Source organism: Carcharodon carcharias, chromosome 9, assembly GCF_017639515.1.
Source record: "Carcharodon carcharias isolate sCarCar2 chromosome 9, sCarCar2.pri, whole genome shotgun sequence".
NCBI classification, from domain to species: Eukaryota; Metazoa; Chordata; class Chondrichthyes; order Lamniformes; family Lamnidae; genus Carcharodon; species Carcharodon carcharias.
In genome coordinates, this window is record NC_054475.1 from 124,386,761 (window position 1) to 124,411,619 (window position 24,859).

The 24,859-nt window shown below is 43.9% G+C and overlaps 1 protein-coding gene across 1 annotated transcript in view; it reads left to right on the forward strand.

Moving 5' to 3' along the window:
* LOC121282464 (sodium/hydrogen exchanger 2-like) overlaps positions 1–24,859 on the forward strand; it is a 196,807-nt gene that overhangs the window by 15,154 nt on the left and 156,794 nt on the right. The window contains exon 3 of the mRNA XM_041196168.1: positions 20,545–21,008. Coding sequence (XP_041052102.1) covers positions 20,545–21,008 — 464 coding nt within the window. The remainder of the gene's footprint in view (positions 1–20,544; positions 21,009–24,859) is intronic.

Genomic DNA, 24,859 nt, shown 5'->3' on the forward strand with positions numbered 1-24,859 from the left:
AGTTGGGTTAAGGTCTTCACCTTCAGTTTATGATTTTGCACCTTCAGCTGATGCTTAAATGAATATCTAATACCTGGGAGAAGCAGATACTAGGAATTTTCTTGTTTTCCGAACATCCAATATTTTTGCACTGTGAGCTGATTTGTTGAAGTATTGCTTCAAGATAACCATGAAGTTGTTTTGAGTAAAAATTGCTAAGCTTTAGAAAAGTATAATTGACAATTTCTTAGCCACATCACTTGGATGAAACAGCAGTCTGCTTCCTTCATGTTGGCTTTGGCTCATTTGGCACCTAGGTGTCCTCGGGCTGGCATGGACAAGATAGGCCGAATGGCCTCCTGTGCCGTAACTTTTCTGTGGTTCTCTGGTTCTATGGGTTGCAATCTTGCCTCTGAATCTGAAAGCTGTGGATTCAAGTCCCAGCCCAGAGGCTAGCCTAGGCTGAAGCTCTAGTATAGTACTGAGGGAGCTGTCCTGCCTTTCAGGTGAGATGCTAACTAAACCCCATCTGCCTTATCAGCAGCATATGGAAAAAAAATCCTAATGGCATGATATCAAAGAATAACAGGAAACTCTCCAGGTACCCTAGGCAATGTTTATTGTACAAACAGATTATCTGGTCATTATCTCATTGCTATTTGTGGGACATTCCTGTGCTCAAACTGGCTGCCATGTTTCCTTGTTACAACAGTGACTACACTTCACTTGGTTGTAATGTTCTTTGGGAAGTCCTGAGTTAGTGAGCAGTGCTGTAAAAATGGAAGTTATTTCCTAGCCTTGGATGAACACTTCCTCCAGCATATTCACTGAGAAACAGCAGCTTTGCTTTCATCTTTCATTTCTTCACAGTCTTCCAACATGATTCAGCACCATCCCAAGATTGATGAAATAGCAATAAGCAAAAAAGGGGGTTTTGTGCCTTTTCTAATGCTCCAATTTCCTGTGTGTAGGGGAGGTTAACTCATTGAGCTCACACCATTTGGCTGTTAGACTGATGCTGGACTGCCTGAACCATCAGCTTGATAAGAAATTTCAACGATGAGCCAATAAAGTTGCGTAAAATGTAACAGCTGAGCCTTTAATGACATTTACTTTGTTACAGCTCCGAGTAATTCCAGCATTGCATTGTAATTTTGAGCAGGTGGCTTTGGCCTTTCACACGTCCAATTTTAGGCATTTAAGAAAACTGCAGTATAATGTCCAGATACAAATTTTGGTAACAAGCATGTTTACACCTAGTGAACTGGGATTCATTCCCATTAGGATAAGGTGCACAGTGCTTGTTCTGTTTGGACATATGTTAACAGCTTAAGAGAAAGCCGGCACATCTGTGCAATATTGAGGGAGTGCTGCACTGTTGGAGGTGCTGCCTTTTGGATAAGACTCAAGCCAAGATCCTGTCTGCCTACTCAAGTGAATGTAAAGGATGGAAATGTATTCAAAGAGTAAGGGAGTTCTCCTCAGTGGCCTGGTCAACGTTTATCCCTCAACCAGGAACTGAAACAGATTATCTGGTTGTTATCTCATTGCTGTTTGTGAAAGTTGGCTTTGTGAGTTGCCATAATTGCTAATGAGGGCAGTGGAGGAGGTAGGAGGATTCAGGAATGGAAATATTCAAACACAGCAAGAAAAATGTCAAGGCTCTGGAACAGCGCAACGATTTGAGTAAAAAATTCAGAGTGGATCAGAAAGAAACAAAGACATTTAAAAAAGGTATTAGGGCATTAGTGACCAAGGTGACATCAGTGAAAAATAGAAGAAAAGCTAAAACTGAAGATTCAGTGTCCGAATGTGCGAAACATTCACAGCAAAACAGGTGAATTAATGGTGCAGATAGAAATTAATGCTTTTGATCTAATAGCCTTATGGAGATATGGTTGCAAAGTGACCAAGGCATGGAACTAAATATTCCAGAATAACAAATATAGTCCCCTATTCGAGAAGGGAGGGAAGCAGAAAACAGGAAACTATAGGCCAGTTAGCTTGACGTCTGTCCTGGGGAAGGTGTTGGAGATGATCATTAAAGAGGTTATAGCTGGGCACTGAGAAAAGTTCAAGGTAATAGGGAGGAGTCAGCATGATTTTATGAAAGGTAAGTCATGTTTAACCAATTTATTTGACTTCTTTGAAGGAGTAATATTTGCGGTGGATAAAGGGGAGCCTGTAGACATACTGTACTTGGATTTCCAGAAGACATTTGATAAAGTGCCCCATCAAAGATTATTGCAGAAGTTGGGACTTACTTTCAAAGCCTTGCTCACATCGTCGACATCTGAGGGGCAGAAGATGCTGGAGCCCGAAAGCAATGGGACCCTGGAGAAATGTCCATCGCTTGCTGAGTGTATGCTCAGGGACATGGCTACACCGTGAAGCAGCTCGCTGCAGGTGGAAAATCATCATTGAGGGTCTGCTTTGGGACTTCACTGTCTTGGCCATGGTCTGTTACAGATGATTGTCTAGAGGGTGGAGAGGAAGGTCCAGCTGGGTTTGGGAGAGGAAGATGTACTGGGGGTTGGGAGAGCGAGGCCTAGGTTCAACTGGGAGAGGAAGGTGTGTTGCGGGGGTGTTGAGATTGGGAGGGGGAACAAAGGTCTCGGGGGGTGAAGTTGGGGGGGCAAAGGTGTCGGTGGGTGAGGTTGGGAGAGGGAATAAAAGGGTCAATAGGTGAAGTTGGGAGGATGGAGGGAGTATGGTGGTAACGGGGGAGAATATGGCAACTGGGGAGGTAGGTGTAAGGAGGGAGGAAGGTGTAAGGGACGGAATCCGGAGGGGTGCAGAATTCTGAAGAGGAGAAGGAGTCTGGTGGGAGGAAGGAGTCCGGTGGGCGGAAGGAGTCCGGGGGGAAGAAGGAGTCTGGGGGAAGGAAGAAGTCTGGAGAGGGAAAAGGGTAAGTGTGGAGGAAGAAGTAAGTTTGGAGGAAGGAGTCAGGGTAGGAAGTGGAAGGCTGGAGGAAGAAATAAGGGTGTAGGAAGGAGCCAGGCAAGGGGAAGGAGTAAAGAGGGGAAGGAGTCCAGTCGAGGGAGGAGACGGGGGGTGGGTGGGGGGGGAGTTCCAAGGTGGGGGAAGGAGTTCTGAGGGAGGAAGAAGGGAAGGAGTCCAGAAGTGGGATGCCCAGTTGAACAAACAAGGGAGGGGCCTGTAGAGTCAATGACTGCCTCCTGGGGAGCGGAATGAGGGTGGGCATGGTAGGAAGGAATGGTGAGAATGACAGAGGGCAGTGAGGTGGTAGAGTGGAACAGTGAGGGTGTGGTGGAATCGGTAAAAGGGATGGCGAGGGTGGTTGGTGGGGATTCAGAGACAGACACGGACTCTGGGGGTGGGAAGGAGGAGGTTGGGGAGGTGAATATGGATGGGGGTGGGATTTTTGGGAAGGTAGGGAATGTGCATGTCCACCTGGACATCCCCAAAAGAAAAGGGTTGTGGCTGATAGGTCACAGGGGGTAGATGGAAGATGATGCCGGGGGGTCAGCAGTGATGGGGGAAAGGACATGAGCAACTCGGGAGGGGAAAGGGCGGGAGAACCTAAAGAAGAATATTAAACACAACATGCTTGAAAATCCAAAAATGAATGGAGACTCATGGTGGGCGGGGACAGGTGCTGCATGCGAGTGCGATCAGTGGGTGGGCAGAGATGCAGGACAACTGAAAGAGAACCCCAGCAGGCAGCACTGAAAGTGTTCGGGACATTGAGATGAGTGTGATGGAGGAAGGATCGCCTGTGTGGGGGAGTGCTTACACGAGGCTCTGAAAGGCCATGAACTGCTAGTGGGGAGGTGGGGCCGTGGGGGTGGGTGGGGGGGGGGGGGGGGGGGGGGGGGGGGGGGGGGGGGGGGGTTGGGGGGTGGGGGGAGTGGGTGGGGGGTGGCGGTGGTGCAGGAGGATGATTCACAAAACCTGTAAATGAAACTGAAAGATACCATTACTCATTATTCAGTGAAAGTGAATATATTTTCAGATTATAAAGTGACCAAATGCGTTCACCTGTGCAACCAACTATGATTGCAAGTTCATCACTTTTCTAGGCCTCACACTTACAGGTGCTGCCCTGATATCCGCAGCTGGGGTAGAGGCAGCCTGTGCAATGTTTGGCCCTTTTGCCTCTGATGACTTTGACATGGGTCTTCTGCAAAGCTGAGGCCTTGGGGGCCCCAGCTTGCTTTGGCTGTCCTCCTGTGGGCCAGCTGCTCTCTCTGCAGTGACAGAGGATGAGGTTGAGGAGGTCACAGGCAAAGGGAACTCAGAGGGAGCGGACAGCCTCTGAGATTCCTGAGTGAATGACCCAGGGTGTCCAGCTGCTGCTGCTCTGCCCTACAAGTGCCCGAGGGCCCCAGTCTGACTCCTTGTGAGGAAGGAGCACTTGGAGGGATGTCGAGGTGCCCCATTTCAATCTTGCGATGCTACTGCAGGAACTCACCCATGGCTCCCGCGATGGAGTGCAGGTCAGCACGCATCTTCACGTTCTGCTGGACCAGGATCTCCATGGCGTCAGCCATCCTTCCCATGGAGACCTCCATACGTGCATATGTGGGCACCACTTCATCAGAGAGCAAGCAGATGCACTCCTCCGACCTGTGTGCCACTCTGTTGAGAGCAACAGCTCTGTGTGATGTTCCCCGCCTTCTGCTGACTCTCCACGATGAGTTGGAAGGCCAAATCTAGAGGTTTGTCATCTGACTCAGAGCTCATAGATGCTCTTCCCCAGTAGTCCTCCAAATGCCGGGGAGCACTGCTGAAGTTGCCTCCTCCTGCTGCGGCCAATTGTCCATGCGGTGACCACCAGATTGCGAACCCAAGCCTGCTGTATATCTGGCTCCTGCCGAGGATGTGGGTAAGTGCTGTGATGGGTCTTCCAGGCTTCCTATTTCCAGCTATTCGATGGAGGAGGTGTCCTCTTGGCAGGATGTGAGGATCTGGATGGAGCTGAGGGACTGGCTGGCTGAGGGTGTCAGTCACTTGGCAGAGCTCCCTGTGAACCAATGTAGAGATAATTAGTGCGTGGCAGCAGAGCCCAAAGCATGAGAGGGAGCACTCACAGTTGCACTGGGAGAGGGATGATGTGGTACAGGATCCTCAGGCGGGTGCTCGCCACCAACCTCACCATCACCAAAGGCACAGTCCACGTCCTCACCAGTCAGCGCAATGGCACACTCCTCAAAGTGAATGAGTCAGCTACTCCACCCCTGGCCTGGGATCTCTCCCTGCCACTGTGAACCAGCTTCTTCTGCATAAAAACAGATGGAGAGAGTGTGAACAGGACATATGGCACTTCGTGGAATGTTTGTGTGGTGAGTGGAGCCATGGTCAGGATGAGGATGCAAGCTCCAGAGGATATGAGCCTGATGGAGATGTGAGAGTGTGTGTGAGAGTTAGTGATGTCCCTTGAGGTGTGAGATCTCAGTGGATATGTGATGGGTTTGTGAGTGTGTGAGTTGTGGGTGATGAGAAGAGTGACTTACCCTGGCAGAATGGATGAGGCCATTCATCCTGTAGTGGCACTGGGTGGCTGTCCTCTTTTGCAGGGCGTTTTCGCTGACCGCCGCTGCCTGGTAGTGCACGATTAATGAGGCGGGATTGGGATAATACGGTGTGAAAAGCGGCCTTTGTGACCAGCGGATGAACATTCTTATTTGCACCCACTGCCTCACTTAGTGCAAATCTCAGATGATTCTGCCCATAGAATCCATTTGGATGGAGCTAAAAAACAACAAGGGACACTGATAAGAGTAATTTTTGGCCCTGTAAACAGAGTCCTGTTTTACTTTCACAATAGATCTTTTTTTAAACATGTCATTTGAACATGTGTCAAACTCGTTAAGCCATTAACCACTTTTCTAACCGAAATATTATACAAACCTGCTGTCTCATTGAAGTTAACTGTAACTGTTAAATAAAATATCTAAGTTTAGCTCTAATATTATTGTTTAGGCATATAATTGTTCATTAATATATTGATATTAAATATTCCACATACTCTAAAACTGTCACAGACACTCTAAAAATGGACACCAAGGCTTTCAACTTAAAATGTCAGTTACAGAGCTATCAATTCTCAGTAGATCACCCTAATGGATTGGCTGTGTTTGCTCTAAATGAAAATTGGGTAGAGTATTTGATGCAAGCTCTTGCTTATGTAATAGATTGAAGGAAATGAATTTTAAATGCTGCAAAATTTGTTTGTAGGTTTCTGTAGAATTTCTGTGGGCAATGTTTTGTAAAGATTTCAATGTCTCTGTTGATAATAACCCGCCGCCACCACCGATACCCAGCCCCAACCATTTTGCTTAAGCATAAGTATTCCATTATGGTCAAACAATAAAACAACATAAGACATTTCTTAATTCATTATGAATGTAAAATGGCGAACTTTTAATATATTAAAATGTTGGCACCAGAAAGCATGTCTTAAAGGAATTAATACTTACATGTTTGTTTTTTGGTGCAATCTTTAGCATTTTTGTCAGCCAGCTTTACTGAGATTTACTCATTGCTTGTAGTGCACCTAACACCAATACAATTCTCCCATGTAAAATGTATGGAGGTGAGCATATGCGAATGATAAACTATAGATGGCATGATGCTGGGGTCGTTAATGTGCTTAATTGCTCAGTGAGTCAAGTCTTAATTAATACTTTCATATGGACTCAAAACGTTAACTGTGTTCCTCCCCGCAGATGCTGTCAGACCTGCTGAGTTTTTCCAGGTATTTTTATTTTTGTTTTGGATTTCCAGCATCCGCAGTTTTTTTGCTTTTATCTTAGTATTTAATTAACACTTCTTTGTCCTGATGCTTCTGGCGATGTGCAGCATGATCCCTGCCACTTTTCATGGATATAAATGTTATTGTATTCCGACAGAATCAGATGCATTAGGGCTGTGTGCCAGTCTGGGCAACCACACTGCTTCATTCCATCAATAATATATTGCAGTAGCAGAAAGTGACATTAAGTCTGAGTTCAGTCAGCACTAAAACAGTACTCATAAAAAGGGTTGTGTTGGAATGTTATGATAGTTTATGGGTGGTTCTGATTTTCATTTTATTATAGGATCTAGAGACACTGGAGAAAATACAAGTTTACAAGAATGATACCACAAAAGGGACATTATATCTGCCAGGAAGGATTAAAAGAGCGGGGGCTTTTTTGCTCTAGAAATTGGAGACTGAACGGTGAACTGATAGAGGTCATGAAGATTATGAAATGGTTTGACAGAGGAGACTAAGAAAAGATGTTTCCACTTGTGGGCAAGGCCAGGACAAGGGGCCATCAATGTAAGATAGTCTGTAAAATACCTAATAAGGAATTCAAGAGAAAGTCTTTTCCCAGATAAGGATTAAAGCTTATGACAACTAAGGAGTAAGTTGAGGAAAAAAGCATAATTGCGTGCAAGGAGAAAGTAGAAAATCACATGAGGGAGAAAGGAGTAGAGGGATATGTTGATGGGGTGAGATGATGAGGGGTAGGAGGAGGCCCATGTGCAGCATAAACATTGGCACAGATAGTTGGGCTGAATTGCCTGTTACTTTGCTGTACAATCGATATATTTCTACATTTAGTCCTGTGCTGAGGTTGCATTGCAGACACTTTCTGCTCCTCTTTATAAACATTAGATGATCAGGTCTGTAGATCAGAGAAGCTAACTTCTTTGCATTGCTATAAAACGGATGTAACTGGTTCCTACATTTTTTTTTGAGAGTTTAGGGATATTTCTCCCCTATACTTCCTTCACTCTTCAGCAGTGTGATGGAATACTCTCCATGGGTGCAGTTTCAAGATCATTCAAAAAGCTCAAAAATATCCAGTGTTTTTTGGCAGCCCTTTCCAGTATCAAATATCCATTCTATCCAACCTCAGCACATGGGGGCTGCAGTATGTCCTGTCTGCAGCAAATCACCTAAGTCTCCTTTAACAGTTCCTCATAAACCCACAGCCTCTGCCAAGGGGTCTGCAAGGACAAGAGCAGCAGATGTATGTCAATGCCACCACTTCCAAGCCACACACCATCCCACACACTCTTCTTCCTCCCCTCTTGTGCAGCAGAGCCACCCATGGTGCCATGCACTTGGCTCCTGCTGCTTTCCCCTGAGAAGTCATCTCCCCCAACAGTATCCAAAACGGTATATCTGTTAGAGAGGAGGATGGCCACAGGGAACTCCTGCACTACCTGGCTTCCTCTACTCTGCCTGGTGGTCACCCATCCCCTTTCTGCCTGTTCAGTCTTTACCTGTGGTGTGAGCACCTCACTGAACATGCTGTCCACAACAATCTCAGCATCGTGGATGCTCCACAGTGAATCACCCGCAGCTCCAGCTCTGAAATGCAGTTAGTTAGTAGCTGCAGCTGGACACATTTCCTGCACACATGGTTGCCAGGGACACTGGAAGTGTCCATGACTTCCCACAGAGCACAGGAGCAGCATGTCACGGGTGTGAGCTCTGCTGCTATGACTTCCCTTTAGATTAAGTTCGTTAGTTACTCCCTTTAAAGAATACTACCTACGCTAGGGGCCTTATTCCACTCCAAAGACACCCACAAGTCCTCACCTTATTTTGTTTAAGCTAATGGACTGCAGCAGCTTAATTAGTAAAACAAGTATAAGTACCCCACTGACCCTACTTACTAATCGGCTGCCTCCCCTGCGCAGCATCACTTTTTGAATTGTGATGTCACTTTGAACTCTACCTCCAGAAAGCCCTAAGGGTATGCTTCTCCTCCCCGGTCTCAGCCTCTGTTTCTCGCACCCTCTTATACCACTCTCGTTGGCCTCTCCTCTCCGGTTTAGAACCCACCTTCTTCCAACCCAAACAGTAACTTTTCGTTAATTGCTAAATAAAAGAATGACTGGACTTTGGATGGAATTTAACCCTTAATTTAACCCTTAAGCTTCCTCAGTTACCAATCATCAAGCTCTGTACTGCAGCCAAACACAGCATTCCTGTTGGTCCACCTCATTCCCAGCACCAGATCCAGCAATGCCTCCTTTCTAATTGGACTGAGAACATACTGATGAAGGAAGTTCTCCTGAATACGTTTCAGAAATTCTTCCCCCTCCTTACCCTTTGCTCTAACAATATCCTAATTGATATTTTGTTCATTAAAGTCCCTCAGTCTCACCATTTTATAGGTCTTGCTCATCTCTGTGATTTCTCTGCAGATTTGTTCTTCTATCTCTCTCTCCCTCATTATTTGGAGTAAATGGAATACCCCAAGTGTCAAGATCTTACCTTGTTTTGCTTCTCAACTCTAACCAAATGGATTTTGTCCTTGCTCCCTCAAGGACATCCTCTCTTTCCAACACCACAATGTCTCCCCTCATCAATGCTACCACCCCACCTCTCTTTTCTCTTTCCTTATCTTTTCTGAACACTTTATATCCTTGTATATTAAGTGGCCAGTCCTCACCATTTTTGAGCCATGTTTCCTTTTATTGCCACCACATCATATTCCCACACTGCTCTTTTTGCTTGTAAATCACCAACCTTATTTACCTTGTTCACACATGCAGTGTAAATCTGCCTTGGGATTCCTCATAATCCTTCTTAATCCATTCCTACCTAATAAGGTACTATTTCCTTCTCTAATGCTGTCCAACAATCTCACTTTATGCAACTTATAGCCCTTTTCTACTCCTACATGCTGGTGTATCAATTCAGTTTAAACGCTCCCCACCACACTAATGTACCCCACCCTGTAAGGACATTGTTCACAGTTCTGTTGAGGTGCAACATGTCCCTTTTGAGTATGTGTCTCCTGGCCCGGAACTGGTCCTAATGCCTCAAGAATCTGACACCTTCCCTCCTGCACTATGCTTCAAGCCACGCATTGAACCCTCCCTATCTCCCAATTCCTCTCGGCCCACTTTTCTGAGCTTGACTCCACATTGATCATCTCAATCTTCTGCACCCCTCAGTCATTCTAACTTGTTTTCCTCTGAACTTGCTGCGCCCTGTTCTCTTTGGTCACAGTGCAGGGAAAGAACGGCACTGTCACTGTCAGGGTGACCATGGCCCTCAAACGCTATGCCACAAATCCTTCCAGGCTGGAACCAGTCCATCACCAATGTATCTCAGTTCGCTGTGTATCGCTGCATCTGGGAGGTCACCAAGGGCCTGCATTTCGAGAGAAGGGACGTCATTCCTGTGTCTAAATAGGGATAAGCAGGAAGAGTGGACGCTTGGCTTTGGCTTTTCCAGGATAGCAGGCTTCCCAGTGGTGCAGGGAGCCATCAACTGCAAATGGGTGGCTTTAGGTAGCTGCATCTCAACAGGGAGATGTACTGGAACAGGAAAGGATTTCACTCCCTGATTGTACAGTTGGGCCCAGATTTTCATGTCTCAATCTGTGTCGGAAGGGGGGTGGGGGTGGTAGGCTTGCAAAAAAAATGGTGGACAGGACTCAATTCCCGGATTCCCACCTCTATCCTCTGTCACTGTAAATTTTTAGGGAAAAAGGGAAAAATTCTGCCCCTGCAGATTTTGTTGACACAGATATGCAATGAAATCTCATTATGAATTCTATACCCCAATAAAGGATACAGCTCTGTAGGCATTGTTTATATAGCTGTCAAGGGGATTGTAAATTTGTTCATTTCACAGTTTTGTTTTAAAGGGAATTAAATAATAAAAAGTAATTAGACTGTTATCTGAAAAGGAAGGATGTGCAGTTTGATGAGCAGAAGGCAGGAGAATCACACTAAGTTCCATTCAGAGAGCCAGTGCAGACAGGATAGGCCAAATGACCTCCTTCTGTGCTGTAATAATTCCCTGATTCTATTCTGTGATTCACTTAACAGGATAATTTTTAAGCGTTTTTTGAATGGCTGTTTGTTTATTTTGACAGTGTTTTGAACATCTCAATGACTTCCTAATGTTATTATAGGGCTCAAGAGTTCTGTACCGTGAATACTAGGTAACTGGGCATGGGATGTTATGGAGGGAGTGAGGGGGATATGGGGGAAATGGCAGGCATTGAGGTGTGGGGAGCATGGGGTTAGGGAAGTGAGGGAGTATGGGAGTGAGACTTAGGGAACCTCACACTCATCTAAAGAACAGGGCCAATGTCACAATGAGTGGGAGACCTACCCCGCTGGGCATCCATTTTCACCTCAGGCCTGCTTTCAGAGGTGGTAGCTCTGACCCCATGCATCCACCATGAAAATAGCATGGGACACTGTCAGGTAGGAGGTGGGATCACAATGTCAGGAAATGGCCCAATTCATTATTCCCACCTTGAAGCTCAAAATCCGGCCCGGGTTGTGTAATTATAGGTAAGTGATCATGTTGATGAATTCATCCTGTACCAGTCACCTGTTCCAGCCATCTTCAACCCACAGTGTTAAATCAGGAGGTGATTGGTGATGCAGTTTCTGGAATATGGAATTTGAAGATGCATTTACTGACCTAGACCAATCATTTGAGGTCATTGAAATTTTTCTGGCACTGTGTCCAGGTCTTCAAGGGCGGATTCCTGGTATTAACTTGCCGGGCTATCTGCTCTGATACCCTTATAATTTTCTGTCTGGTGGGGTGGCCTTCTGGACCCCTGTGGATAGAGTACTCCTCCTTTCCACTACTTGTACTAAGGCCTCCACACTGCAGCTGAGAACCAAGGCCCCCTCTCTCCGCCCTGCTGTATTGCTCCAGTTTCTTCCTACTCAAAGACTCTTCCCCCAGCCACTTCCAGCACATGCAGCTCCTCTTTAAGAGATGCAGACAAACATATGAACATATGAATTAGGAGGAGGAGTAGGCCACTTGACCCTTGAGCCTGCTCTGGCATTCAATAAGATCATGACTGACCTGATTTCAACCTCAATTCCACATTCCCACCTACCCACAAATACCTTTCAGCCCCTTCTTAATCAACAATCTATCTGCTTCTGCTTTAAAAATATTTAAGGACTTTGCTTCCACCATCTTTTGAGGAAAAGTGTTCTAAAGGCTCTGAGAGAAAAAAAATCTCCTCACCTCTATCCTAAATGGGTGACCCCTTATTTTTAAACAGTAGCCCATTGTACTAGATTCTCCCACAAGAGCAAACATGCTCTCCACATCGACCCTGTCAAGACCCTTCAGGTCCTTATATGCTTCAGTCAAGTTGCCTCTTACTTTTCTAGGCTCCAGCAGATGCAAGGCTAGCCTGTTCAACCTTTCCTCATAAGACAACCAGCCTATTCCAGGTATTAGCTTAGTAAATCTTCTCTGAACTGCTTGCAATGCATTTACATCCTTCCTTAAATAAGGAGACCAATACTGTACATGGTACTCCAGATGTGGTCTCACCAGTGCCCTGTTCAACTGAAACATAACCTCCCTACATTTGTATTCAATTCCCCTTGCAATAAACAATATCATTCTATTAGCTTTCATAATTCCTTGCATTCTAGCCTCTAACGATTCATGCACTAGGACACCTAGATCCCTCTGCACCTCAAAGCTCTGCAACCCCTCACCATTTATATAATATGCTTTTTTATTCTTCCTGCCAAAATGGCCAACTTCACACTTTCCCACATAATACTCAATTTGCCAGGTCTTTGCCCAGTCACTTGACCTACCTATATCCCTTTGTATCCTCCTTGTGTCCTCTTCACAACTTACTTTCCTACCACTCTTTGTGTCATCAGCAAATTTAACAACCATCCTTCAGTCCCTTCATCCAAGTCAATTATATAAATTGTAAAATGTTGGATCATATCATTTGGAACATTTTGCCAACCAGAAAAGTACCCATTTATGGCTATCTTTTGTCTCCGGTTAGCTAGCCAATTCTCTGTCATTGCCAATATGTTACCCCCTACACCATGAGCTTTTATTTTCCACAATAACCTTTGATATGACACCTTATTAAATACTTTGGAAATCTAAATATAGTAAATCCACCAGTTCCCCTTTATCCACAGCATATGTTATTTGTTCAAAGAACTCAAATAAATTGGTTAAACATTATTTCCCTTGTTACAAAACCATGTTGACTCTGCCTGACTACCTTGAATTTTTCTAAGTGCCCCGCTATACCGTCTTTAACAATAGCTTCTAACATTTTCCCTATGACAGATGTTAAGCCATCTGACCTGTAGTTTCCTGCTTTCTGTCTGTCTTCTCTTATGTATAAAGAAGTTACATTCACTATTTTCCAATCTAACGGAACCTTCTCCGAATCTAGGGAATTTTGGAAAATTACAACCAATGCATCAACTATTTCATTAGCCACTCCTTTTTAGACCCTAGAATGAAGTCCATCAGGACCTGCGGACTTGTCAGCCCACAGTTCCAACAATTCGCTTGGTACCACTTCCCCAGTGATTGTAATTTTCCCAAGCTCCTCCCTCCCTTCTATTTCCTGATTTACAGCTATTGTGATGTTACTTGTATCCTCTATAGTGAAGACCAATGCAATATACCTGTTCAATTCTCCTGCCATCTATTTATTCTCCATTATTAATAGCCTAGATTCACTTTCAATAGGACCAATGCTCACTTTGTTATCTCTTGTCTTTTTTAAATAACTGTAGAAGCTCTTACTATCTGTCTTTATATTTCTAGCTAGCTTTCTCTCATACTCTAATTTTTATTTCCTTATTAATCTTTTCATTATTCTTTGCTTTTTATATTATATCCAATCTTCTGATCTGCCACTCATCTTTGCTCAATTATATGCTTTTTGTTTAAGTGTGACACTCTCTTTAACTTTTTTAATTAACAACGGATGGTGGGTCCTCCCCTTGGATCTTTTTTTCTCATTGGGATGTATCTATTCTGTGTACTCTGAAATATCCCCTTAAATATTTGCCACTGCATCTCTATTGATCCAATCCTTAACCTAATTTGCCAGTTCACTTTAGCTCACCCTCATAATTCATGTCCTCATAGTTGCCCTTATTTAAGTTTAAAACTCTAGTCTCCCTCAAACTGAATGTGAAATTCAATCATATTATGATTGCTGCTATCGAGGGGTGCCTTCACTATGAGGCCATTAATTAAAGCTATCTCATTGCACAACATCAGGTCTAGTATAGCCTGCTCTCTGGTTGACGCCAGAATGTGCTGTTCTAAGAAACTACCCTGAAAACATTCTATGATTTCCTCATCTAGGCTACCTTTGCCTATTCGATTTTTTCAGTCCATACGTAGATTAAAATCCCCCATGGTTATTGCTGCACCTTTCTGACAAGCTCCCATTATTTCTACACAGGCCAGCTTTAACTGGTGCTAGCCTCATACCTACCTGCCTCCCCTGCTGAGCATACAAGCAGCATGTTTAGTACGGTGCTGCAACCTATAATCATGGAAGTGAGCAGGCAGCATGAAGTATGATTGCTAACTGCATCACTTCAATTGGGCATGGGAAAATCATGTATTATGATCCCCACATTGGCTAATGGGGCTTATCAAATTTTTAGCCCAATGAGTGGAAAACATATTCTTTTTCAGAATTTTTTGTTTTAAAATTCATTGATTCTACTGCCATTCAATTTGGAAATATTTTAATAACCCCACAACGATTATGATTATTCTGCTTTCAGTTGGTCTGTTTTTTGGAGTGCGTTTTTATTGGTGTCCTTTGAGGTGAGGACTATCAGTGTAGCACAATACAGCAAACACTTTTTATGGCTTCCACTTTTCAGAATTGCACAGTCCCTGTGCTTTTATTGCACAGACTGGTAGCAGAGTTAAAGCTCTCTGTACAAGTGCTGTGATTTTGAGAGCAATCCAAAAGCATAGGAAGACATCTCTAAGTCATCAAAGGATACCAAGCAGGATGTAGAGCCAGTGTTCTAAGGTACGGGTGCTGGTAGTGCTTGGAAATCATAGGAACTGTGGGAGTATGGGACTCTGGTTCATGCCATTCTCAATTGAGTTGTAGTTTGTGCACAGCGATGGCTGGCTAAACCTTGAAATGTTAAACACATAGAATGGGGTTTTGGCAGATGAGCAGCTAATGTTGCTGGAACTGGAAGAAAGTGTTCTTGGTAGCAAAATGGATGTGTGGTCAGTGTCAAACTGCATGTTTATTGACTCATGTTGAGGTCCAGTTAGAGAGTCTGGTAGAGTCAATGCCAGAAGCATGTAGGTGCTGGTAGGTGCTGAAGAAGACGCCATTAACTTTGTCAAGACATTGTGTTTCTTCAAGATCTCAATGTCAGACTGGCAGTTGGAGAATGTGGCAACAGCCTTTGGACCAAGTGGAGAGAAATTCATTGATGTATATGTGGAAGCTGTGTACAAGCTTCCAGATAGTATGACTATGGGATAACATATAATTGAAGAAGGGGATGGAGCCAATGATGGGGCCACTAAAGTGAATGTGTGAGCACAGAAATTGAAGCCAGGCTTAACAGTGAACTTAAACCATAGCATCAGAAAAATCTCACAGGTGCAGCAATAAATTAGGAAGTCAGGGCAGGTTGTAAGGGGGCTGGATATAAGAATAAGGAGGTCTTGCTAGATTTATATAGGGCTTAGGTGAGGCCACATCTGAAGTACTGTGTGCACTTTTGGTCTCCTTACCAAAGGAAAGATATACTCGCCTTGGAGGTAGTACAGCTAAGGTTGACTCGATTGGTTCCTGGGATGAGAGCATTGTCCTAGAATGAGAGGCTGAGTAAATTGGGCCTTTACACAATGGAATATAGAGGAATGAGAGGCGATCTCATTGAAACTTACAAGATTCTGAGAGGGTTTGGCAGGGTGGATGGCAAGGGGTCATTCTCTCTAACTGTCGAGTCTAAAACAAGGGGGCTTAGCAAAATAAGGGGTTACTTATTTAAGACTGAGATGAGGAGAAATGTCGCCACTCAGATTGTTGCGAATCTTTGGAATTCTGTACACTGTGGGGTTGTGGATGTTCAGTCATAGAATGTTCCAGGCTGAGAAAGATAGATTTTTGGTTTCTCAGGGAACCAAGGGTATGAATATTGGGCAGGAAAGTGGATTTGAGGCAGAAGATAAGCCACAGTCTTATTTCATGGTGGAGCAAGCTTGAGAGGCCTTTGGCCTACTTTTGCTCCAATTTCTTACATTCTTCTTCCCTGCGTCATAATTATTATCAGGGTCCTTTTGTCAAAAGGAAGGGACAGTTATGCCAAATGCTTTTACCCTATAGGCCCCAGTGGCTATGAAGGCTACTGAATTCATTGTGCTTTGGATTATTCGGAACAAGAATGCTATTAACTCATTTTCTGGAGTGTTTTCTGTTAAAGTTACCTATTATCTGGATGGAGAATTATTGGTTTGTTCTGCAACGAGTGGCAGAAATTTGACCAACCAGACTATACACAAAAAGCAGGACAAATCCAACCCGGTCAATTACCACCTTTTCAGTCTACTCTCAATCAGCAGGAAAGTAATGGAAGGGGTCATCAACAGTGCTATGAAGCGGCATTTGCTTAGCAATAGCCTGCTCACTGACACTCAGTTTGGGTTCCACCAGGGCCACTCAGCCCCTAACCTCATTAGAGCCTTGGTTCAAACATAGACATAAGAGCTGAACTCCTGAGGTGAGGTGAGAGTGGCTGCCCTTGATGTCAAGGCTACATTTGACCGAGTGTGCAACAAGCAGCCCTAGCAAAACCAAAGTCAATGGGAATCAGGGGGAGAACTCTCCACTTGTTGGAGTGATACCCAGCACAAAGGAAGATGGTTGTGGTTGTTGGAGATCAGTCATCTCAGATCCAGGACACCACTGCAAGAGTTCCTCAGGGTAGTGTCCTTGACCCAATGCTCTTCAACTGCTTCATCAATGACCTTCCTTCCATAAGGTCAGAAGTAGGGATGTTCACTGATGATTGCATAATGTTCAGCACCATTTGTGACTCCTCAGATACTGAAGTAGTCCAAGTCCAAATGCAGCAAGACCTGGACAATATCCAGGCTTGGGCTGACAAGTAGCAAGTAACATTTGCGCCACACAAGTAACAGGCAATGACCATCTCCAACAAGAGGGAACCCAACCATCGCCCCTTGACATTCAATGGCATTACCATCACTGAATCCCCCACTATCAAGATCCTGGGGGTTACCATTGACCAGAAACTGAACTGAACTAGCCATATAAGTACTGTAGCCACAAGATCAAGTCAGGGGCTAGGAACCCTGCGGCATGTAACTCACCTCCTGACTTTCCAAAGCCTGTCCAGCATCTACAAGGCACAAGTCAGGAGCGTGATGGAATACTCTCCACTTGCCTGGATGAGTACAGCTCCCACAACACTCCAGAAGCTTGACACCATCCAGGACAAAGCAGCCCACTTGATTGGCACCACATCCACAAACATTCACTCCCTCAACCACTGATGCACAGCAGCAGCAGTGTGTACCATCTGCAAGATGCAATGCAGGAATTCATCAAGGCTCCTTCGACAGCATCTTCCTAAGCCACGACCAACCATCTAGAAGGACAAGGACAGCAGATAGATGGGAACACCACCACCTGGAAGTTCCCCTCCAAGTCACTCACCATCCTGACTTGGAAATATATTGCCATTCCTTCACTGTCACTGGGTCAAAATTCTGGAACTCCCTCCCTAACTCTGGGTGTACCTGTACTCCAGGGACTGCAGCAGTTCAAGAAGCAGCTCATCACCACCTTCTCAAGGGCAACTAGAGATGGGCAATATATGCTGGCCCAGACAGACAAGTCAACGTGAATGAATAAAATAAAGACACAGGAATAAGAATGCCTGTTTGTCACTCCTCAAGCACTTGAAGAAGCATGCAACCAGGAAAAGACCACTAAGGTTGCCACTGAGAGAGAAAACAAAGTGTTCATATCAAATTGACCTGTACACCTAGGTTAATCAATATTTGAATCTTCAGTGTGACTCCATCACTTCAAGAGCAGATTAGTTTTTTTCCTACATGGAGCTGAGAATAAAAATCTTGAGATATGATGGATTGGAGAGGAACAAGAGATATGCTGGCAGCAGTAAATGTTGCCATGGTGACGATGGGCATAATAGCTCATAAAATGTGCAACACCATTTAGATTCTGTGAGATGCAGGTTGAGCAGCATTTTCCAATTACCACCAGTAAAGCCCTTGCTCACTGCTACAGTCAAGCCCCTGCTGAAAGCTGCATTGGAGAAGGGATAAGACTTGGTCAGTTGCTAAGCAGCTGTCAGTGCGATGGTTCATTAGCAGCTGTTTAATTTAAGAAGTAGTGGGTGTAGTTAAGCATCCAGAATGTTCATGGAAGCTGTGAATGTCAGAAGGCTAAAAATACTACCAGCAATAGATATTGCTGCAGCTTTCTCTCTAGTTTTTGTCCCATTTTAACCAACCATCCCCATGGCAACTAGAAACATAAAAGAGGGTCAATAGAGCTGCAGAAAGACATGATTTGGGTCTTATCATTTAGGCTGAGTTCACATCCCAGTCCCCAGAGGTACAGAGGCAGCATGTCAATCTACATCACTGCGTAATCACCCTGTTCATCTGTCTTCCCTTTAATTTATCAGCAAGAACATTGACCTTTACAACGCTGTAAATCAAAAGAGGGTCTGATCACTGGAAATCAGGAAATAGTAGCACCCCACTCGGGTCAGTGCCACAATTGTTGAGCAGCTTGATTGCGCTTTGCCCATAAGCTGCAGGTACTGGCACAAGAGCTGAATAACTGGGAATGGAAAAAGAAAGAACTTGCATTAATATAGCACCTTTCATGACCTGGGATATCCCAATATGTTTTGCAACCAATGAAATAGTTTTGAATTTTTGTTACTGTTGTAATAGAGGAAATATGGCAGCCAAATCTGCACACAGCAATGAGTTGATGGCCAGTAGAATTTTCCGCCCGGTGTGCGGGCACGCACCTGACATGCTCAAACATTAAATAGCACGCAATGATGTCAGGCAAGCTATCCAACAACATCACGCATTCGCACGATATTTCGGTCGGTGGGCACACGGGCAAGTCAGCAGCTGATCTGCCGACAATCAAGAGGCCTATTAAGGCCATTAAAGTAGCAATTGATGATGATTTTTCACTGCCCATCCAACATTACGGTTGACGGGTTGGCGAATCGGCCAGGCAGACTTTGCCTTTTTGAGGAAACCTCATCCAAGGGCAGGATGAGGTTTCCGAGGTTAATTTAAATATAGATTAAAATGTTTGGGCAGAATTTTCAGCATCCGTATGTTGAGCTGACTCATCCTGAGATGTGGACATTTTGGGGGCAGATTTTAAATTCTGCTTTATTGATTTTAAATTCATCAGCTCCCTGAGGCAGCTCTCTGCCTTCAGGGAGCTTTCCTTACTTGCTCCCCAGCGCTGACTTCAGCGATCGCCCTCCTCCTGCCCCCATCCCGGCAGCGCTGAGCCTTTCAGCACGTTTTTCATGCTGGCTGCCCGTTAATTGACAAGCCAGCGTGAAATCGCGGTCAGGGGCCGATTGTGGTCAGTGTTCCATTCTCCGGCTACTCCTGGGCCCACCGATCACGGCCGCCTGTCACCTTGAAAATTCTGCCCAATGTGTTTTAATGATTTTTATTGAGGGATAACTGTTGACCAGGACGCTGGGGAGAAAACTCTTCCCTTCATTGAATAGTGCCATGGGAGTTTTACGTCCCACTAAGAGGGAAGAAAGGACTTCAATTTAATGTTTTGTGAAAAGAACAGTACTTCTGACAATGCAGCAATCCCTCAGCCCTGCACTGGGGTGTCAATTGGGATTACGTGTTCCAGTCCCTGGAGTGGGGATAGCTGTCCTTCGCATTATGGCAGCACTTGATAGAGTGCGGCAACAAGGAGTCCTCACAAAAGTGAAGCCAACAAGGATCAAAGAAAACACCCGCCATGGAGTCTGTTCTTCAAATCTAATATGGGATCATTCCTCTTAATATCGGATAACTCTTTTCCAAGAGTGGAAGCAGCTGGAAGCACACATCAAGTTTTTCAGCACCTGCAAAGAAAGTGGAGAAATTAATCTTGCTGGTTCAGGCCTTTCAGAAGTCAGAAGGAGGGCGGCAGCTGTAATAAACCAGTTCAAAATCTGACAATGAGAGAAAGGTGAAATCTGGAATTATAGTTAATGGAATTGTCAAGAACTGAAAGCCTCAATGACAGCCTTCATTGTGGCAAAAGAGGTGATCCATGAATGTTCAAAATATCCTTAAAGAGAGCAGGCCTAGCTACTCTGCCTGCGCACTCTTATTATTCAGTTTTAAGGAAGGTAAGGCATCTGAAAAATTAATTTGCCCCTCCATCTGCTGAGCATTTCCTGTTTGCATTTCAGATTTTCAACGTCCACAGTATTTCTGTTCCAGAACACAGATTCAAAGCTTACAGGGGAAATGGGCACAAATAATTGATAACAATATATCTGAACATCAGTGACTTATGTGGTGTTTTTAACAATTGCCTTAAAGGTTCAGATGTGAAGTCATATTCAGACAGTACGTGGATTCAATTTTGTAGCTACGTTGCAGATGTAAACTGTTAATACGTTCTAACATTTTCAATTTTATGAGCACTGTCGGTAGCATTCTTTTCAGTTTTAAAATTTGCATGAGAACTGAATTGTCTTTCTTTTTTGTTAAACCCTACTCAGGATTTCATCTCTACATCAAGCTGCCCTCTATAGTGCCTGAAAGCTGCCTGCTTATAATTGTGGGCCTGATAATGGGAGGAATAATCTATGGAGTGAATGAGAGATCTGCACCAGTTATGAGCACTGATGTCTTTTTCCTTTATCTGCTGCCACCGATCGTACTCGACGCAGGCTACTTCATGCCAAGTAGGCCCTTCTTTGAGAACATTGGGACAATCCTTTGGTATGCGGTTGTGGGAACCATATGGAATGTTTTTGGAATTGGCTTGTCCCTTTACGGGATTTGCCAGGTTGAGTCCTTTGGCCTAAAGGATATTTCCCTGCTCTACAATTTACTGTTCGCCAGTTTGATTGCGGCTGTGGATCCAGTGGCTGTCCTGTCTGTGTTTGAAGAGATTCATGTAAATGAGCAGCTGCACATTCTGGTTTTTGGTGAATCACTCCTCAATGATGCCATCACCGTGGTAAGTAGCCCTATAGTGATGAGTTTTGGAGCAGGTGGAGCAGGTAAGATTAATGTCAGAATGTTTGGATTCATTCTTCTGTTTAAACAGCAAAAGGCCCCCATTCTAGAATAATGATTATCCAACCTAAAAAAAGCATAGAAACTTACAACACAGAGGCCATTTAGCATATTGTGCCTGTGCTTGCCCTTTGATAGAGCTGTCATGCTAAGTTCCCCACTTCCCATCTATTTCCTTGGTTACTGTGCACAGAAATCCTTAAGGTTAGCTGCCGGCAAGTTGACAAGCTGGTTGTAAAAGCATATGGGTTACCTGGGTTTATAACTAGGAGTATAGAAAATAAAAGCAAAAAGATTATTCCAAAACATTTAAAATCAAAAGTTAGGCCTCAGCTGGACGGTTGTGGACAATTCATGAGCACCGAAAGATGCAAACGCCAATCTCAATTCCTGTTCCTCCATAACTGGCTAACTCCCTTTTAAAATTATTTATGGAATCAGCTTTACCCCTTTTGATGAGGAGAGTTCCAGATCCTGACAACCCTCTGAGTGGAAAACCTCTCCTCATCTCTATGACCACTGCCTAATGACACACTTGTCAGAGGGAATAGCTTTCCTCTATTTACTCTATCAAAACTGCTCAACATCCGAAACCTTTATTAGGTCACCTTTTAATCTCCGTTATTCCAAGGAGAGCAGTTCTAAATTCTCCAACCACTCCTCATAACTGAATTCATCATCCCTCAAGGTAAATCTCCTCTGTATACTTTCTAAGGCCTACCTAATCATATTTGGGGAAAATGCAGGCACAATCATAGTTCTTTGTGCACAATACACACAACAACAACAGACAGCAGCAAGTTGCATTTATATAGTGCCTTTGACATCGTATAATATCCTGAAGTGTTCCACTGGAGCATTACCAAACAAAATTTGACGCAAGCCACATAAGAAGACATTAGGGTAGGTAGCCAAAAGCTTGGTCAAGGAGGTAGGTTTTAAGCAGTGCCTTAAAGGTGGAGAGAGATGGAGAAGGGGAATGGTTTTGGGGAGGAATCCAGAGTTTACAGCCTAGGCAGCTGAATTGGCAGGACCACCAATGATGGAGTGATTAAAGTCAGGGATATGCAGAAGGCCAGAACTGGATAGAAATTGTAGAGTGTTGTAGGGCTGGGCAAGGTTGTGAAGATAGGTTAGGGAGAGGCCATGGGGGGATTTGAAAACAAGGATAAGAACTTTTAAATCGATATGTTGCCAGATTTGAAGCCATTGTAGATTAGTCGGCACAGGGATGGTGACAAATGGGAATGGCTGCAAATTAGGATGTGGGTAGCAGAGTTTTGGATGGGCTGAAGTTTACAAAGTGTTGGAGGCTAGCCAGGAGTGCATTGGAACAGTCAAGTCCAGAGGTAAAAAAGGCATGGATGAGGCTTTCAGCAGCAGATGAGCTGGGGCAACTGCAGAGAGGAGTCCAGTAACATGTCTTTTGGAAATGGATGAATGCCACAGCACACAGGGGAACGTTATAGCTTGTACTGAATATTCATTGTAATCAATGATCATCTCTAACCTCCTAATCACATTATTAACTGCACCCATCCTGGTTGTGCAAGAATGTGTGACATTGGTTGGTTAAACCTGTGGCATCACGGAGATTTGGCCAGCGCTCTGCTATTTTGTGCCTTATTTCAGATGTTACAGATATCATGTCAAAAATAGGCTGAGTTCAGAAATACTAATTATCACAAAAGCATCAGCATAACTGAAGATCAGAGGGGCAGAGAGACAATCTAGTCAATCACAAACTGCCGACTGATCCCTGAAATTATGGAGTCTGTCTGTGCAGTACTAATATGTTTAGGATTAGGATCATGCTTTTGTGATTATTTCTAGTCGGAAATGGATGTGTGTTCAAACCAATGTGTTTCAGACCCAACAGGGAACAAGCCATATTGGATTTAATGATGAATAATGAGCCAGAATTAGTTAACAAACTGACAGTAAGGGAACATCTTGGTGACAATAATATGATTAAATTTGATATTAGGTTTGAGAAGAAGAAGTGGAGGTCACAAAATCAAGGTTTTAAATTTAAGTAAGAGGAACTTTTGAAGGAATGAGACTTAAAGTAACCACAATAAATTGGGCCGAGCTCTTAATGGTTAAATCTGCAGACAAAGAGTGGGAAGCATTGATAGAAGCATTGGTACAATATAAGACCAGTACATACCCCTGAAGGCATAAGCTTACTTGTGTAGTTAACTGACCATGGTGAACAAATGAGATTAAACTGAAAGAAACAGTTTATACAAAGAATGGAGACCTGGAAAGTGATAAACAACACCAAAAAGATACAAAGAAAGTAAAAAAAGGTGCAAAAAGAATGTTAAAAAACTTACAATGGATACCAAAGTTAATAGTAAACTTTTTCATTAGTATATTTAAGAGAGCAGTAAAGAGGAATAAAGGCTGAATAAAGACCTTTGTAGGTGATAATGCAACCACAATAGAGTTGAACCACAGATAAGCCATTACCCAATGGATTAGCAGAACAGGCTGGAAGAGCTGAATATTCCTATGTCTAAACTCACTTACAAAGAACAGCTCCTTAATTTAATTTCCCAAGAATGTTTGGTGCCCAGGATGCTGACTATGCCTTCAAGGGAGGAAGGGGGAAGGGAAGAACAATTGGCAGAAAATGTGGTCTGTGAAAATAAGGGATTGTTGAGCCATCGTTCGCTGCCTGGAACACAACATGGAAAGGACACCTCATCAACAACATTTGAATAATGAGAAACCATTTGCTGGCTACTGGCAAATACTCCATCAAGTCAATGAATAGTCACATTAAAAGCCACAGGCTAATTTTAATACTAATCCACCTCAATGCACTGGCAGAGTGTTATAAATGCATTTAATCTTGCACACGATAATATTTTTTTCTGAGTTGATGCATTTTGCACCCAATGGAGTTCAGTTAGCTTGCTGTAGGCTGCAACGCAATTTGTAATGAAAAAACCTTTTGAAACTCTTTGATTTCTGTGTTGCTCTTTTGACTGTTTTATAGGCTGAAAATGGCTCAAGAAGGTACTCTTTACTGCTTTTAAAATAGTTTCTGGCTAGCGTTGGCATAAGATACTGCAGCTCCAGATCTCCAGAGAAATCCTTGCTGGAATGAGACTGCTTTATTTTTATCAATCGGGCCATGACCCTCAGAGCTTTGACTTTCAGATTTAATATATGAGTTTTGTGTCATCTGTCTTCTGGAATTAAAAGGTTTGGGATGTCATGTTCATACCAATGACATGGTGCCACAAAGCTACACCTATAAACACTTTCTATATTAGGATGCAGTCTAATGTAGAACAGGCAGGAACATCATTGTCTGATAGCACCATTGGTTTGCCTTGAGAGGATGGCCAAATGTGTCAGCCTCTTAATAATCTTGCAGCTGCAGAAAAGAGGTAAACAGGTAATTTTTACTGTTAGACTATCCCATTTTATCTGCAATACACATGTCCACTTGGGTGCACCAGATTGGAACACACAAGTTAATTCCATTAATATACTCTTGGCATATCATTAGCAGCGTAGCTCTCTGTTACCCAAGCAGTGTCCTCATAGCTTTTTATCTTTGCCAATTCTGGATTAGACAGGAAAGGGCAGAGGAAGCAAACTGGCTGATGGTCAATTTCTTGGGAAGATACTAAAGGGGGAGAAATTCATATTGGGCAGCAGGGTAAATCAGGAGCTAGTGAATCAGAGGCCCATTTCACAATCCATTGACACTGATGGGAAAAAAAATGGGCAAAACGTAAAGGGGCTGATGACTCACTGTTACCTGCTTTGCAC